The sequence below is a fragment of the Electrophorus electricus genome, chromosome 6 (genome assembly GCF_013358815.1).
Source record: "Electrophorus electricus isolate fEleEle1 chromosome 6, fEleEle1.pri, whole genome shotgun sequence".
NCBI classification, from domain to species: Eukaryota; Metazoa; Chordata; class Actinopteri; order Gymnotiformes; family Gymnotidae; genus Electrophorus; species Electrophorus electricus.
Window position 1 is genome coordinate 28,974,245 of NC_049540.1, and position 18,098 is coordinate 28,992,342.

Here is an 18,098-nt window from a genome sequence, read left to right on the forward strand (position 1 = left end):
TTGGCTTCTGTGCGGCCATCAGCCAACTGGTGGGAAGGGAAGGAGGTTGGGAGGATTTTCTGCAGGTCAGACGGGTCAAATCAACCCATGAAGCCAACGTGTAAATAGAGGATCTGAGGGTTTGAAGGAACGGAGATGGCAGTGAGATATGGAGGTGAGATACGGAGGTGAAATACGGCTCTGAGATACGGAGGTGACATACGGAGATGGGATATGGAGTTGACACACGGAGGTGACATACAGAGGTGAGATACGGAGGTGAGATATAGAGGTGAGATACAGAGGTGACATACGGAGGTGAGATACGCAGATGACATACGGAGATGACATATGGAGATGACATACAGAGGTGACATATGGAGATGAGATACGGAGGTGACATACAGAGGTGAGATATGGAGGTGACATACGGAGATGAGATACAGAGGTGACATACGGAGGTGAGATACGCAGATGACATACGGAGATGACATATGGAGATGACATACAGAGGTGACATATGGCTCTGAGATACGGAGGTGACATACAGAGGTGAGATATGGAGGTGACATACGGAGTGGCGGTTTTCTGTGAATGCCTTGTGGATGTGGATTTGCTGACACACACGCAACTCACACTGACGCTAAAAAGATCAGTACGTAAGAAAAAAAACTAAAAACAGTGATTAATTCACCACCCTGACCATGACTCACCGAACATACAAACAGCCACGACTGATTCACCACCCTGAGAATGATTCACCACCCCAAGAATGATTCACCACCACGACAATGATTCACCACCCTGAGAATGACTCGCCACCCTGAGAGTGAATCACCACCGCGAGAATGATTCACCACCATGAGAATGACACCGCTGCAAGAATGACTCACCGAACAAACAGCTGCGATGCAAGCGATTCTTTTATAAATGTCATTGTCATTGACATGTTTCACAGCAAGGCCAGGTGCGATGTCTCTGACGAGACACTGTTCTTCTGTGTTATCCTGTTCTATTCAGATACAGAACTGCAAAGCCCGGGACAAAATCCGTCTCTTTGGGAGATGGCAGTCAGATTTCTCTGAAAACCTCAGAAGCCTGTGAATGCTAACGGTTAACGGCGTGTACTTTGTGTATGTCAAGGTGATGCTTTGAGTGTACTCTGGGTGTCATTTTATTACATGTGTAAAACTGAACTGTTTGTCCGCTGCCATCCTGGATGAAGATTTTGGAATGTGATTAGGGAGACAGGATTGTCTCTGAGGTATACACACACGTATCCACACACTTATACACACACACACACACACACACACACACACACACACACACACACACACACACACACACACACACGTGTATCTACACACACACACACACACATATACACACACACACACGTATACACACACACGTATCCACACACGTATACACACACACACACACACACACACACACATGTATTTACACACACACACACACACACACACGTATACACACACACACACACACACACACATATTTACACACATACACACAAACGTGTATCTACACACACACACACGTATCCACACACACACACACGTTTTTACACACACACACACGTATTTACACACACACGTATCCACACACATATACACACACACTCAAACTAACAACCTATTCCAGACACCTTTGAGCTTCAAAGCAAACAAACCACAGATAATATAAAATGAAACCTCCTTCACCTTACACAGACACACACACACGTATCCACACACACACACACACACACACACACACACACACACACACACTGCGCTCTCACCTCCTCCCACTGGTGGATGTATCTGATGAGACGAGACAGACGAAGCAGACGAAGCAGACTGAGGATTTTAGTGAAGCGCACTATGCGCAGAGCACGTGCCGTCTTGTACACGTCTGAGTCAAAGCCTTTCTCCACAATCAGGAAGATATAATCCACCGGGATGGAAGAGAGAAGGTCCACCACGAACCAGCTCTTCAGGTAGGTCATCTTAATGATCTTAGGGTCCAAGATGATCTCCGAGCTTTCCTCGTTCACAATCCCTGTGCGAAAGTTCATGACCAGGTCCACCAAGAAGATGGTGTCAGAGGCCACGTTGAAGATAAGCCATGTGGGTGAGGTTTGCTCGGAGAAGAACGTTATTCCCACAGGAATGATCACCAGATTCCCCATCATCATGACGAGCATGATCAAGTCCCAGTAGAACCTGCATGAAGAAGAAGAGCAGCAGGTGAGAGGGAGATTCCCAAGCTATCCCACATCACAAGCATTTGTTCCCACATCGCAAGCATTCTCACAAGCATTCCCACAGACCTGGAAGTCTACTACAGATCCCTCCCCCCCACCCACACTTTACCCAGGGGTCAGGTGTTACAACAGCATGGTCAGTCATATCACTTTGGTGTTAGTGGGAGGCATTTACTGAAAAAAATGTAAAAAAAAAAAAAAAGTATATAATGTGCATAAAAGCAAAGGCACTCACTGCTTGTCTGCATGTCACTGCATGTCTCTGAATGTCGGTGTAACACTGCATGTCTCTGAATGTCATTGCATGCCACGCTGCATGTCTCTGAATGTCATTGCATGCCATGCTCTATGTCTCTGAATGTCACTGCATGTAACACTGCATGTTTCTAAATGTCACTGCATACCACACTGCATGTCTCTGAATGTCACTGCATGTAACACTGCATGTCTCTGAATGTCACTGCATGCCACGCTGCATGTCTCTGAATGCCATTGCATGCCACGCTCTATGTCTCTGAATGTCACTGCATGTAACACTGCATGTCTCTGAATGTCACTGCATGCCACTGCCAAACTGTGTCAAACTTTGGAGGGCAGTGCGTGTCCAGGACTAGCACTCAGTGCTGCTGGTGTGTCCCAGTATCAGTACTGAAATAGATGCAGTTAATCCCCAACATAGATCAAATGAACCCTCCCTCTCCTCTTCCCATGGCAGTAGCAGACTTTTTTCCATTTCCCCTCCATTTCAAAATTAAAAAAAAAAAAAACACCTTTACAGTCATTTTGTTGATTTGATAATTTAGCACCACAGATATGCAAGCACTGCCAAGCGGCTCTGTACCTGCGGTTAGGCCACATCCCCGTGTGTTCTCTGTGTCTGTCGTTAGGCCACACCCCCGTGTGTTCTCTGTGCCTGTGGTTAGGCCACACCCCCGTGTGATCTCTGTGCCTGTGGTTAGGCCACACCCCCGTGTGTTCTCTGTGTCTGTGGTTAAGCCACACCCCCTTGTGTTCTCTGTATCTGAGGTTAGGCCCCTGTGTGTTCTCTGTGCCTGTGGTTAGGCCACACCCCCGTGTGTTCTCTGTGTCTGTGGTTAGGCCACACCCCCGTGTGTTCTCTGTATCTGCAGTTAGGCCACACCCCTGCGTGTTCTCTGTATCTGCAGTTAGGCCACACCCCTGCGTGTTCTCTGTATCTGCAGTTAGGCCACACCTCTGCATGTTCTCTGTGTCTGCAGTTAGGCCACGCCCCTGCGTGTTCTCTGTATCTGCAGTTAGGCCACACCCCCATGTGCTCTCTGTACTGGCAGGTAGGCCACATAATCTCTTTATCAGCAGAGCAGTGCTACTCTGTGTGCTCTCTGTATCTGCAGGTAGGCCACACCTCTCTGTATTTCCTCTGCCAGTGTCTGCCTTTAGCGATCATCTCTAGGACTCTCTGTAGGCCTTACAGCGGAGATGCTGTGCTGTTCTGGATTATGGTAAGAGCCAGTACACCCCATCTAGTCTGGATGGTTGGAAATTTCCTGCTTGGACTCTGTGTTGTGGGATGTCAAGCAGAATGAAATCGAGTGGGGGCATGTTTTATGCTAATATGTTTATAGAGCAGTGGTTCTAGTCTTTTTTTAAGACTCAGGGAATCTTTTCCTGCTCCTAATCTCAGACAGGGATGCAGGCCTCCATGCTGTGTTTACTATTTGCATGCTTTTTCGATCCTCTTGGATAAATGCCAGTTTGTAGGAAGCACAAAATAAGGCCAATTACAGTGTGAGTACCAGTCATCCATGCGCGGAGACTTCATGCCATGGAATTAGAGCAAAGATTTTTAATTGGGAATGTTGGAAATTCTGCTGTACGAATTTTAGTCATAAAAATATAATCAGAAGGTCAAAGGACACTGCCGTGGATGTAACAGCATGCTGAATAATTTTCAGTATTTTTAAAGGAATAATAAGCATGTCTAGTTGTGTCACGTTTGTTCCATCTGACTGTTCAGGTGTTTCTTCACTGGCCCTGAAGCTAGGGGTCTCCTAAGTCCAGTAGCACCTGCGGTAGTGCACAGACAGTAACATGCACTAAAACACCATGCTCACCATGTTCGGAGACAAACTTAGCTCTGTTGCTCTGTATGGAATTCCTTCTGTGCCATTCTTCTTCTCTTCACTCCTTCCATGCCTTTGTAGTTTTAAACATAATCCTGTTCGGTAACATGGCAACCCACAAAAGTGGCGGTGTGGTGAGAGGCACCTCATCTCCCCACTGTGGCCACGGTGCGCTGAGTTGCTTCCCAGACTCCCCTGCAGGACTCATGCCTTCCCACTCCTCGGTATTCTCACTGAATTCCCGCCAGAACCGGGCTGTCGCTCAAACTACAAAATGTCTGCCGGCCTCCATTTTCACCTTATGAGTTTTGATTAACGTCAGTGACATGTCGATGGAAACCCACTCACTGTATACAGGCTAGGGGGAGGGGTGTGGTGTGGTGAGGTGGAGCGGGTGCTGTTAGCCTGTTAAAGCGCTGGGGGGAGGGGTGTGGTGAGGTGGAGGGGGTGGTGTTGGCCTGTCAAAGCGTTGGGGGGAGGGGTGTGGTGAGGTGGAGGGGGTGGTGTTGCCTGTTAAAGCGTTGGGGGGAGGGGTGTGGCGGAGGTGGAGGGGGTGGTGTTGCCTGTTAAAGCGTTGGGGGAAGGGGTGTGGCGGAGGTGGAGGGGGTGGTGTTGCCTGTCAAAGCGTTGGGGGGAGGGGTGTGGTGAGGTGGAGGGGGTGGTGTTGCCTGTTAAAGCGTTGGGGGGAGGGGTGTGGCGGAGGTGGAGGGGGTGGTGTTGCCTGTTAAAGCGTTGGGGGGAGGGGTGTGGCGGAGGTGGAGGGGGTGGTGTTGCCTGTTAAAGCGCTGGGGGGAGGGGTGTGGCGGAGGTGGAGGGGGTGGTGTTGCCTGTTAAAGCGTTGGGGGGAGGGGTGTGGCGGAGGTGGAGGGGGTGGTGTTGCCTGTTAAAGCGTTGGGGGGAGGGGTATGGCGGAGGTGGAGGGGGTGGTGTTGCCTGTTAAAGCGCTGGGGGGAGGGGTGTGGTGGAGGTGGAGGGGGTGGTGTTGGCCTGTTAAAGCGTTGGGGGGAAGGGTGTGGTGAGGTGGAGGGGGTGGTGTTGGCCTGTTAAAGCGTTGGGGGGAGGGGTGTGGTGTGGTGAGGTGGAGCGGGTGCTGTTAGCCTATTAAAGCGCTGGGGGGAGGGCTGTGGTGAGGTGGAGCGGGTGGTGTTGGCCTGTCAAAGCGTTGGGGGGAGGGGTGTGGTGAGGTGGAGGGGGTGGTGTTGCCTGTTAAAGCGTTGGGGGAAGGGGTGTGGCGGAGGTGGAGGGGGTGGTGTTGCCTGTTAAAGCGTTGGGGGAAGGGGTGTGGCGGAGGTGGAGGGGGTGGTGTTGCCTGTCAAAGCGTTGGGGGGAGGGGTGTGGTGAGGTGGAGGGGGTGGTGTTGCCTGTTAAAGCGTTGGGGGGAGGGGTGTGGCGGAGGTGGAGGGGGTGGTGTTGCCTGTTAAAGCGTTGGGGGGAGGGGTGTGGCGGAGGTGGAGGGGGTGGTGTTGCCTGTTAAAGCGCTGGGGGGAGGGGTGTGGCGGAGGTGGAGGGGGTGGTGTTGGCCTGTTAAAGCGTTGGGGGGAGGGGTGTGGCGGAGGTGGAGGGGGTGGTGTTGGCCTGTTAAAGCGTTGGGGGGAGGGGTGTGGCGGAGGTGGAGGGGGTGGTGTTGCCTGTTAAAGCGTTGGGGGGAGGGGTGTGGCGGAGGTGGAGGGGGTGGTGTTGGCCTGTTAAAGCGTTGGGGGGAGGGGTGTGGCGGAGGTGGAGGGGGTGGTGTTGCCTGTTAAAGCGTTGGGGGGAGGGGTATGGCGGAGGTGGAGGGGGTGGTGTTGCCTGTTAAAGCGTTGGGGGGAGGGGTATGGCGGAGGTGGAGGGGGTGGTGTTGCCTGTTAAAGCGTTGGGGGGAGGGGTGTGGCGGAGGTGGAGGGGGTGGTGTTGGCCTGTTAAAGCGTTGGGGGGAGGGGTGTGGCGGAGGTGGAGGGGGTGGTGTTGCCTGTTAAAGCGCTGGGGGGTGTGGTGTGGTGTGGTGGAGGGGGTGCTGTTGGCCTGCTCCTGCTACATCTACCATGCTGCATTCAGCAGTAAAACCCCCACCGATTCGTCATGCTGAGCCAGGTGGGCTGAAGATGCTACCTGAGCACGCATCCTGAACACACATCCTAAACACAGTACCTGAGCACGCATCCTGAACACACATCCTAAACACAGTACCCGAGCACGCATCCTGAACACACATCCTAAACACAGTACCTGAGCACGCATCCTGAACACACATCCTAAACACAGTACCTGAGCATGCATCCTGAACACACATCCTAAACACAGTACCCGAGCACGCATCCTGAACACACATCCTAAACACAGTACCTGAGCACGCATCCTGAACACACATCCTAAACACAGTACCCGAGCACGCATCCTGAACACACATCCTAAACACAGTACCTGAGCATGCATCCTGAACACACATCCTAAACACAGTACCCGAGCACGCATCCTGAACACACATCCTAAACACACTACCTGAACACGCTGCCTGAACACACTACCTGAACACACCGACTCAACACACTGACTGAACACGCTATCTAAACACACTGTCTGATCACGGCCTCTACAACCAACACACATGGTCTCCAGGCATCGTTGAGTGCCAAGTCAGAGCTGAGAGGAAGAGGAAGAGGAAGAGGAAGCCCAGAGCTGGGTAGTTTTACCACGCGCTAGCTGAAACAGGATGCGTCAGAGCCAACATGGAGAATGTACATGACAAACAAGCAAACACATGGACTAAAACCATACAGATATACAGCCATATACCATATACATTCTCACTTTCTCTCACACTCACACACACACACACACACACACACACACACACACACACACACACACACACACACACACACACGAGCAGCAGATCTTATGCCAGACATTTTAGTCAGTAGAGTCTTCCCATTCTGCTGTGCTGTTCTAAGGAACTTTTTAAAAATATCCCGTCAGCTGAAACAGACGCAGAATCCCCTCACCTGCTGAAAGCCCCGCCCTCCCCTCCTCTCTGATGCAGCCCCGCCCTCCCCTCCCCACTCCTGCTGAAAGCCCTGCCTCCCTCCCCTCCCCTCTCCTGCTGAAAGCCCCACCCTCCCTTCTGATGCAGACCTACACTGGCCCATAATGGATCTGACAACATTAACAAAACAGTGGACCTTAGCTTTATAAATACGCCCAGATCATGTTTCCGATAACTGTCTTCAGCCTAAAATGGGACTCTCACAAGTTACTAATATCTATATCAGGCGTGTTTCCTTTCTTATGGGAGTATGGGGGTCATTTTTTGTTTGCTAGTGTATGTGGTGTTGGGTAGCGCACCGTGGGCTTGGGCTTGGATTGGGTTACATGTGAAACTCGTTCAACCATGTAAAGGAACATGGAGTAGAATATATGGCTCTAACAACTGTAGCCTAGACAACATGATGACTGACAGCTGGTATTGTCAAAGCCAGGACATTTTCTTTACAATCTGTCCCACTGGCAAGTGTCAGAGACCAGAATAGAGGTCATGACTTCCAGTACAGATGTCACACGTGGCAGAGATCACTCCTACCTCTCACCGCCTCTGTTCTATAACCTCTGTTCTGTCACCTCTGTTTTATCAAGTCTGTTCTGTCAACTCTGTTCTATCGCATCTGATCTGTCACCTCTGATCTGTCACCTCTGTGCTGTCACCTTTATTCTGTCACTTCTCTTCTGTCACCTCTGATCTGTCACCTTTGATCTGTCACCTCTGTTCTGTCACCTCTGATCTGTCACCTCTGATCTGTCACCTCTGTTCTGTCACCTCTGTTCTATCTGTATTTGATGAGTGCTTCTGTCATGCTGTATTGCTGAATTTAGGCCATTGTTCCGCACTGCAGCTGGAAAAACAGAGCTGGACTAATTACAGAGCACCAGAGGGCATCATTTTGGAAAAAGTGAGTCGCACTCAACAAGGGCGTTCGTCAGGCTGAGGGATGCGTCTGAGAGGCAGGGCCGAAAGAGGCAGAGAGCGCTAGAGCAAAAAGCATCAATAATGCAAGGCAAAGTTGCAGACCCCTAAAATAGCGGATAAAGCCACTTTAGGAATCAGCTATTGTTCAGGGGGAGGAGAAGCATCTCACATGCAAATTCTGTTTGTCTCTCATTTTTCCCACCACCTGTGTGATTCATTTATAAGCCAGAGATTCAACCTGAGCTCATATATTACACTGTAAATTCAGACACTGAAAAAACCAAAAACAGTCAGTCACCCTAAACCTCTTTGGACATAGTGCACATGTGCCTGGTAAATAATGGTATGTCAGAACTCCTCAATACCAGCTTTTCTTTGGCTTCATAATAGATTACAGCCAGCGCAAAAAAACAAAACAAAAAAAACATCTATTTTAATCAAGACAAGCGTCCTGGGCCGGGCGACTTGCCAGCTTTCATTCTGGCCAAAGGCACCACTAGATCAACTGAAGCATGAGTTCTTTTCTGAAAATGATTAATAATTAATACTACTAACCATTCATCAATCTTTCACCATACTCTAAATTAAGGGCTGACTAGATATTAAGTTTCCCATTGTTGTTTCCGAGCCTGCGCAGCAGTGGTGGCTACAACGTTTGAGCCATCTCTCCCATCCACTTGGTCCCTTGTAGATCCATTTAGAGATCCAAGCAATGCCTTCCTCCCGTTACCTCCTTCAACAGTTTGAAGTCAACGCACTCGGTTCGTTTTGCTCAGCTCTATGTTGCCATGATGTGGACTGTTGGGTGTGGCAGGGTGACTGAGATCCCTAAAGATCAACGGTGAGTGGTACCTCTTTGCCTCAGTGAGTTAGCCAACCGCAGAAGAGCACGTGGATGGACATAACGAAAGAGTGAAAGGGCAAGCTGTCCTGCGTGTGACGAAAAGAGCCGTGCATGACAGCATTTCAAAATGGCAGCCACCTCCTTGTCTTTACGACTCACGTATCTACATGTGAAATATGTGCTCTCTAATGTACATTATTAATATGAAAATAACACGCTGTAATCAAACAACATTAAGGCATATTCTAATAAAAAAACAATGGCTAGCTTGATATGTATAAAACTAACTACAAGCAATGGACAAAAGTCTCATGTACGGCAGTTGTTCTGAGTCACGGAACCCAGCAATACACATGTTGTGCTGAGGCATTCTGTCAGGAGAACAAACATTATTATGCTGTTAAGATTTCTCTACTTTTCTACAAGTGCAATTGTTTCGCTAAGCAACGTGTCCACTTAGCCTGTCTCCAGTCGCTCACGCGACTGCCAGGCAAATATGAAAAGTAAAATGTCTAGTGAGCTAAGGTGCGTGATAACCAAATCCACTGGGATGATTGTTGTGCTGATATGCACAATATCTAGTTAATTTAAAAAAACATAACTAGCTACAACACATTAGGGCACAGTAAGTGGCTTGCTAACGAGTCCTGATGACGGTGGAACACGGACCACACCAAATGCCTTTTTTGGGTTCCATCCAATTTATATAAAATTAGAACCTTACTTCCTTAAATCAGCCATAAAAAACAACACCATGTCACAACCGCATCAAGTACTTTTAATTATGTGTTGTTGAATGAATTAAAGGTGCAATATTTCATTTTTACCATGAAAAAGTAACAAACAATATATAAGAAAGTGATTATTATTTTACATTTTATTTCCATAAAGCACAGTTCACCTGAAATCAGTTTGCTTTGTTGTCCTCTAATGAACCAGTTTACGCTCCACAGAGTGGGTCCCCTACATGGAGGCGGCCATGTTTAAAATAGATTTAGTACACAATCTCTGATACATCCAGGCCACTAGGGATCAGTGTAATGGCTGTTTCATAATGTGAAGAAGAATCATTGGAAAATGTACCTTTAATAAGGAGGTGGTGCATCAATTGATTCTGGCAACATCACATTTTCTTTTATATAATATACTGGGTTTTATAACATATTAGGTGTTTCTGTCTGAAACACACTGACATGTTCAGCAGTGGGTTTGCTGCTGACAAAGGGAGTGAGTGAGGTCACTGTCATTAACTGTTTCTCTCCCTCTCTTTCTCAGTCCCTCTCTCTCTCCTTCTCTCTCTCTCTCCCTCTCCCTCTCTCTCTCAGTCCCTCTCTCTCTCCTTCTCTCTCTCTCTCCCTCTCCCTCTCTCTCTCAGTTCCTCTCTCTCTCCTTCTCTCTCTCTCTCCCTATCACTATCTCTCTCTCTTTCTCAATCTCCTCAATCTCTTTCAGTCTCACTCTCAATCTCTCTTTCTCGTTCTCTCACTCTCAATCTCTCTTTCTCGCTCTCTCACTCTCAATCTCTCTCACTTGATTTCTCTCTCAAGTCAAAATGGCTTCATTGGCATGACTGTACAAAATACAATACTGGCAAATTCTTGGAGGTTTTTACATTTGTAACTTTTTAACAGCCAAAATAACGAATACAAAATCACCACAAATAATAATAATAATAATAATAATAATAATAATAATAATAATAATAATAAAGTGTTAACAGCAAGCTATTAAGACATTAACAAGATATTATTTAACAAGCTTAACAATATAATTTGTCAAAAAGGACTGTGTGTAGGAGTGGTGTGTGTGTAGGAGTAGTGTGTGTGTGTGTGTGTGTGTGTGTGTGTGTGTGTGTAAGTTGGTGTGTGTAGGGGTGGTGTGTGGGTGTAGGGGTGGTGTATGTGTAGGGGTAGTGTGTGTGTGTGTGTGTGTGTGTAAGTTGGTGTGTGTGTAGGGGTGGTGTGTGTGTTTTTGTAGGGGTGGTGTGTGTGTGTGTGTGTGTGTGTGTGTGTGTAGGGTTGGTGTGTATGTAGGGTTGGTGTGTGTGTGTAGGGGTGGTGTGTGTGTAGGGGTGGTATATGTGTGTAGGGGTGGTGTGTGTGTAGGGATGGTGTGTGTGTAGGGTTGGTGTATGTGTGTAGGGGTAGTGTGTGTGTAGGGGTGGTGTGTGTAGGGATGGTATGTGTGTAGGGGTGGTGTGTGTAGGGGTGGTGTGTAGGGGTAGTGTGTGTGTAGGGGTGGTGTGTGTAGGGATGGTATGTGTGTAGGGGTGGTGTGTAGGGGTAGTGTGTGTGTAGGGGTGGTGTGTGTAGATGTGGTGTGTGTGTAGGGGTGGTGTGTGTAGGGGTGGTGTGTGTGTAGGGCTGGTGTGTGTGTAGGGGTGGTGTGTGTGTAGGGATGGTATGTGTGTGTAGGGGTGGTGTGTGTGTAGGGGTGGTGTGTGTAGATGTGGTGTGTGTGTAGGGGTGGTGTGTGTAGGGGTGGTGTGTGTGTGTAGGGGTGGTGTGTGTATAAGGGTGGTGTGTGTAGGGGTGGTGTGTGTATAAGGGTGGTGTGTGTAGGGGTGGTGTGTGTATAAGGGTGGTGTATGTAGGGGTGGTGTGCGTAGGGGTGGTTTAGTTGTAGGTGTAGCGGGAATGAGGAGAAGAGAAGTTGTCACTGTCTGAGAGTGACATGTTGCTACATATTATACAGCAATGGTTGCAGTCTCTCTCTCTCTCTCTCTCTCTCTCTCTCTCTCTCTGTTTGATGTAAAACTCATTTTACTTGTGATGTAAGAGCTACACAGGTACACAGTACATCTTCAGCCAACGTGTATTATTAGCCGATAAGGAAGCTTTTTAATGGATTTTTAATGGATTGTTAGCGGTTCGATGTTGGAATTTCAGACGATAATTACAGCTGATCTTTTTCATCTGCCCAACAGATGAAAACTTCTGTTTCATTTAGGCCTCCTTTTTATATTACTGCAATTATAAGAATAATACACAGATGAGGTGGGTTTTCTTTTGACACGTGCAGCCTGACATGGGGAACTGTCGAGTTTTGCGGTTTGGTTTTTCTGTGTTTTCACACCTGCAACACTTCAAGGAAAAAGAAAATGGCACTTAACAGTGAGAAAGGTTAGAACATAAAATTTTGTCTCAACCTTTTGGTCCAGTGTATGTTTACAATAATTATGACGTCTGATCTACCTCTGAAATGGCTTTGAAAAAAGGATTAATAATCCATCTTTAGAGTTTAACATGTTTTACACTCACTACACTTCATGTATAGAATATTGTTTGAACATGCTTTAAAATGCATAAAGGTAAAATTATCAGTTATTAATACCAGCTATTAGTATCAGCCACAACAAGGTGCTAATTATCGGTTATCTTATCGGCCCAAGAAATTCAATACTGGTGCATCCCTAGTTCAAACTACAGTAACTTGAGTACACCCTACAGGAATGACGTCAAGCTATTACCAAACCCAGCTCCTTCATTCAAACAGTGACACCAGCAGCTAATGCCCAACACAGGTTTTGTTGTATTATGCTAAAAATAAAGTAAGCATTATGTAGGTATGTAGAATCTCTTGCTTAAGAAAGTAGACCTGCAATACAAAGTATCTTGATGCTTGCTAAAATAATGACTTCTAAGCAGCGATGCCCTATGTACCTACAACATGAAAGAAAGGTCAGTTATTTTACATCACTGTGGTAAGACTCTGCGTTCGTCTTACTCGGCCTCGTGTTAAACCTCTAATCCGACTTCACTTATTCTCTGCGCCCTGATGTCAGAAGGACTGGCACGTGCAAGCGCACAAGCAATACGACCGACATTTGCTCCCGTAGTAAGCGTATGCTAGGAAAGCTTTCCGAGGGCGCATGAGACCTCCTGAAAACGCGTCCTCCAGGCGCGCGACTGCGCTTCGTGACGTTTCTGTTTAGAGCTGCACGGACCTTGTTCTCAGGACCTTGGAGAGCGGCAGCGCGAGGCCGTAAGCGTGTCACCCACACGGCAGAAACGATAACGGTCCTGACTTTCTCTCTCTGTCTCGTGCTGAGCTCGCACACACGAGAGGATAATTCAAAGATTTCACGCGGTTGTTGCCAGGGTAAATCTTGCACGTGAGGAGGACGCCTCGTCACTGCTGCGGAGGGCGCGTGGCCATGGTTCGTTAAACCCGCGAGCGAAAAAAAAACCCCACATTTTTCTTTTTTTTTTCTTTCTTTCTTTTTTTAATTAAAAAAAAAATTATTTATTTTTTTGCACATTTTAAAATAACACTGAAAAACAAGTAATGAACCAGATAATGATGCTCTTGAATTGGAATCACAAAGAAATCATGAGTTATTCAAAACAGACACAGAACAGACAGAACCTACTTTGCACTGCTGGATTTGAAGAGTTTGTGCAGGCGCAATTCATAAAGACGCAGGTTTGTTAGTTTGTTTGTTTGTTTTCTCAAAGGTAAATACTTTTCCGAAAGGAACAGCGAGAAAGAGAAATCAATAATAACGATTCATAATCGGTAATGAGGCAAAGCTAATGATTATGGATGTACGTGCGCAGTGCTGAAAATGTTGCTCTGCTCTGAGTGATCAGGTCCTTGTGTTCGCGATGCAGTGCAAAATAAATCTGCCACTTTGCTTTAGAAACGACGGCTAGGCCACCCTGGACGTTCTCGCGCAGACCTCATAAAGTTGCAGGATTATGGCATCGTGACATCAGCATAACAGTTATTTTCCCTAAGTGACATTATCGGTGATTTTATTTTCGACCATCTACCTCTAAAGTATAGTTGAATATGCAGGATAGATGAGGACACGGCATTCCAGAGCGTGCACAAAGCCCAAGCCTACATGCACGAACACGACTAGTGCTGAACTGCGCGAGAATCTCGGTTCACCAGATAAATGTGTCAGTGTTGCCTGGCGTGCGCGAGGCCATCATACTATCAGCCTCTACTCAGAGTGGTGAAAGAAATGTCTGCAATTTTACTTCAATTTTGACTTCTTGGAGTCACCTTCGCACATCTACCCATCTCTCCGTTTGGTTACAGACTCCGTGACAGTGAAACATTTACAACCGTGAGCCCGCGTGCTGCGGACCTGTCACGCATTGTAAAATGGAAGCACCACCCCGCACTCGCGAATCATGAGAGAAAGGCGAGTTTCTCACGATGACGGCAGCTCTGCACGTGCATAACGAGATGACATTCACAGCTACCCGCGACAAGGACATTGCTCCTTCAAACATCTGATGTGACTGCATGAACATGCACCGCCAGTGAACGCGTAAACACCGAGCACCGCATAGAGCATTGCGTGCGCGCATTTATGACAGAACGCAAGTGTGTGTGTGTGTGTGTGTGTGTGTGTTGCGGACCTGAGTATGCGTGACGACATGTGCCTTGGAAGGTGACTTTTCCGCGCTTACCTAAAATCGCTATAGGGGTGGATGATCCAGATTCCGGCCGTTTGCACCCTTTTCTGTTCCTTCTCCACGGCTTTCTGACTTCCAAACATTCGCAGGGAGAACTTATTCACCCCGGGCTGCAGCAGCGACGCGAACTGCCGCTGTATGAACCCGTACTGTCGAGCCGCCTGCTCGGACTCTAAATTGTCAAAACCGACCGTGGTGTCTTCCCGGTCTCCCTTCAAGCCCACCGAGTTGCGGTGGTCTTTCATCTTCTGACTTCCCGTGCTGTTCTTCATGATCGAGTCTCGCCTCTGAAACGAATTATTCCCATCCACTTTCTCGTCTTTGTTGCTCGAGATGGAATTGTAGTGGTCGTCCATGGTTTATTTCTCAGAACGCACCGTCCCCGAGCGCGGAGGACAGGCTACGCGTGAAACTCAACGGGCACCGCTGGAGGATCGCCTGTCTCATCTGATGTCCTTCAGCTGCTCGGCTCCGTTGCCTCCTTTACGAATGCTGCAAACTGAGGCAGACTTCCAGTGAACCTGGAGGATCAGGTTTCTTGGGTTACCGCCATCTACCGTCAGAATGTTACTGTTCGCTCGCGCCGCTTCTCCGCCACACTACCGGGCTCACGAGAAGTAAAAGGGCCCGCGAGCAAAGCTCGCGCACCTAATTTTCATAATGTGCCGCGTGCACACATCTTCTAACAACAAGAGTTGATTTTGAACACCTTGTAGGCGCAAATAGGAGTAACTAAATCACGACTGACAGACAGTGCTACGCAACTAAATGACATGTTGGCAAATATATCGGGAGGCGTTATAGCAGTTTAATTATGTCAGAGAATCGCGTCTGCACATATCCTCATGCTTTTTAAAGTGCAGCTCTGGAAACACAGCGGGGAAACGTTGCAGCACCAGCTCAGACATGCTGCATAGCATCTTATAGCTGCCTCTGATTTACCATGCGTGCTACCATAGAAACTCAAACATCATGTATTCAGTCATGAATTTTTATATTTGTTTGATAAAAGCATAATTTTTGCTCACTGTTGTAGCCTTTGTATTTATTAAATCATTGCAGTAATTTCTACATTCCTTTATAGAAGTAATGCTTCACTTATTTTCCTGTAAGATACATTTATCTGATGCTTTTATCCAAAGCAACTTACAATTATGACTAAGTACAACTTGAGTCATTGAGGATTAAGGGTCTTGCTCAGGGGCACCAACAGTGGAGGGGCTTGAACCAGCAACCTTCCAAATACAAGTCAAGTACTGTAAACACTGAGCTACCACTGCCCATCAGTAGCATCATACGTGGCATCAATAATGACATCTGAGCTGGATGTGGCGGGCCAAGAGAGTGATGATTCCACGGGCATAATCCAGTGAGTCTGGTTGTTACGTAGTTCTGATCTGTTACATTGTTTCGGTATCTGTGTTTGCAATGTAAACTCAGGCTACTTTTGTGAGTCAGTATGTTGTGTGCAATGAGTTTAACCTGGATTGAGTTCTAGTCCTAACTTGTTCTAGCTTTGATGGTAATTTGCAGTATTTCATAATGAATAATAGTGACTGTCAGTCTGGAGTGAGTCCCTATTGCAGCTGGGTGATTTAGTCAGCCAAATTAATTATCTGCTAAAGGACTTGAAGCAAGAAGTCTAGAAAACATGACATAAAAAATATTAATGCACAAATTTATAAACTTAACATAATGCACAGTGAGTTTGAACCCGCTGTAGTCAAGGTGGGAAGGAGATTCGAGTTAGTACATGAATTATCTGAATGTGTCTTGCGTGACTGAATTGATGCGGTAGAGAATTTCAAGTCTAAATAAAAATAAGAATGCAACAACTTAAAACTCCAAGTGACACCCTCTCAAGAAATTCAGAGGAAGGTTGACGCATCCTCTGCTGTAGCAAGAAATTCAATGCAATTGGTAAGAATGTATCTGGCTGAAGCAGGTGAAGATCAGTGCAGAGGCATAAAGCCAAGGCTATCTGTATTGTTTGATGGAGGCTACGCACAGCATCTTGAGCCACTGAACCCGAGCAATGCCCTGGCTTTCGCTCCAGCACTGAGAAAAAGGAAACTAATCCGAAGCTTCTGTTGATGTGCAGTGCAGAGAATTAAAAAAGCCTGAGGATCAAAAAGACATTGAAGTTAAACTGAGGGTGTAGACAGGAGAAGAGTCTAAGAAAACAGGGCTCAGATCCAGCAGACAAGATTTTCTACTTACAGAATACGTGGAGGAGGCAAAATATGAGTGAGGCCAAGCCAGTGCTGGAGGGATAGAGTGCCACTGCCAGGCAATGGGAGAAACTTCCGAATCCAGCGTGCATTCAGGTGGCCAATGGCTGGCACATAATGTGTATCAAGATGAGGGAATGTGATTTGTGGTGTGTGTATCAGTGCCATGCCTTATATCTTATATCAAGTACTGAATGACTGCAAAGACAACCAGATGTTAGCCAAACTTCTAAAATTGGTATCGTTATGTTACACAATAGCTGAGTGAAGCCAAACTCTTATCTCAGTGCTTTACAACAGTATAGGTCCAGATCCCTGCGGAGCAAGCCGAGGTCGACCGAGACAAGGAAAACACTTGTGGATTGGCGGTGCTGTGGGAATCGTGTTTGTTGACTGTTTTGACTGTGACAGCCCCCTTGTTTGTAGCCACACCCCCCTTGTTATCTCTCACCTGCACATTGTTACACACATCGTTTATGTATGTATATAAACCCCTCTGTTTGTACAGAGAGTTGCTGGCCATTGTAGGTGTTAGTGCTAGTGTTTGCGCTCACGGTTCATTGTTCAACATTTCATCCTCCTGTTTATGTTTCTGTTATCGTTCATCGTTTACATCATACTGCACTGGTTTGTTTTGTGCGAGTGCCATTACTGTTTATCGTATGCACGTCGTGTAAATAAAATGTCAGACTGTGTTGAGAGATGCTTCTTCATCTTGTTCCTTTTCCTCCGGCACTTGGGCCATCACAGTCGTTTCTGATCTGGTTAGCCAGAGTACTAGAAGCACCGTCGCCCTTCTGTATCTCAGCTTCTCCCTCACACTCAGTTTGAAGGTTTGCCATCCTCATGACCAATACCAAGCCTTTCCTGTATGTGTCAGCTTTCCCAGAGTCCGAACTCTGCCTGTTTTCCAGACCTCGTCTCCTGCCTGACCCCTGGACTCCACCCGGACTCTGACCTAGAGTACCTGCTAACTCCCACATTCCTGTCTTGAGATGTTCGGGGTCCAGAGACCTCCAGTCCCAGTCTACTCTGTAGACTAATCAATGCTTGCATTTGGATCCTCTCTTTCTCATGTGTGTGCCTTTTATACCTGAATTTTGAGAGTAGGCTGTGATACTCAGATACTTTGGGGCCAGACCATTTAGCGTTTTATATGTCAACAGAAGATTTTTTAAATCGATGCGTAAATTAACTGGGAGCCAGTGCAGAGCTGAAAGTGGGACTGATATGGTCAGATTTTCTTGCCATTATCAGGGCTCTGGCTGCTTTATTTGAAGTTTATTTATTAACTTTTT

The 18,098-nt window shown here is 47.1% G+C and overlaps 1 protein-coding gene across 1 annotated transcript in view; it reads right to left on the minus strand.

Annotated features, from left to right (window-relative positions):
* Positions 1 to 14,925, minus strand: part of LOC113586309 (potassium/sodium hyperpolarization-activated cyclic nucleotide-gated channel 1) — a 98,547-nt gene extending 83,622 nt beyond the window's left edge. Inside the window, exons 1-2 of the mRNA XM_035526744.1 lie at positions 14,564 to 14,925; positions 1,787 to 2,210 (exon numbers count right to left, since the gene is read on the minus strand). Coding sequence (XP_035382637.1) covers positions 1,787 to 2,210; positions 14,564 to 14,925 — 786 coding nt within the window. The remainder of the gene's footprint in view (positions 1 to 1,786; positions 2,211 to 14,563) is intronic.
* Positions 14,926 to 18,098: the final 3,173 nt, after the last annotated feature.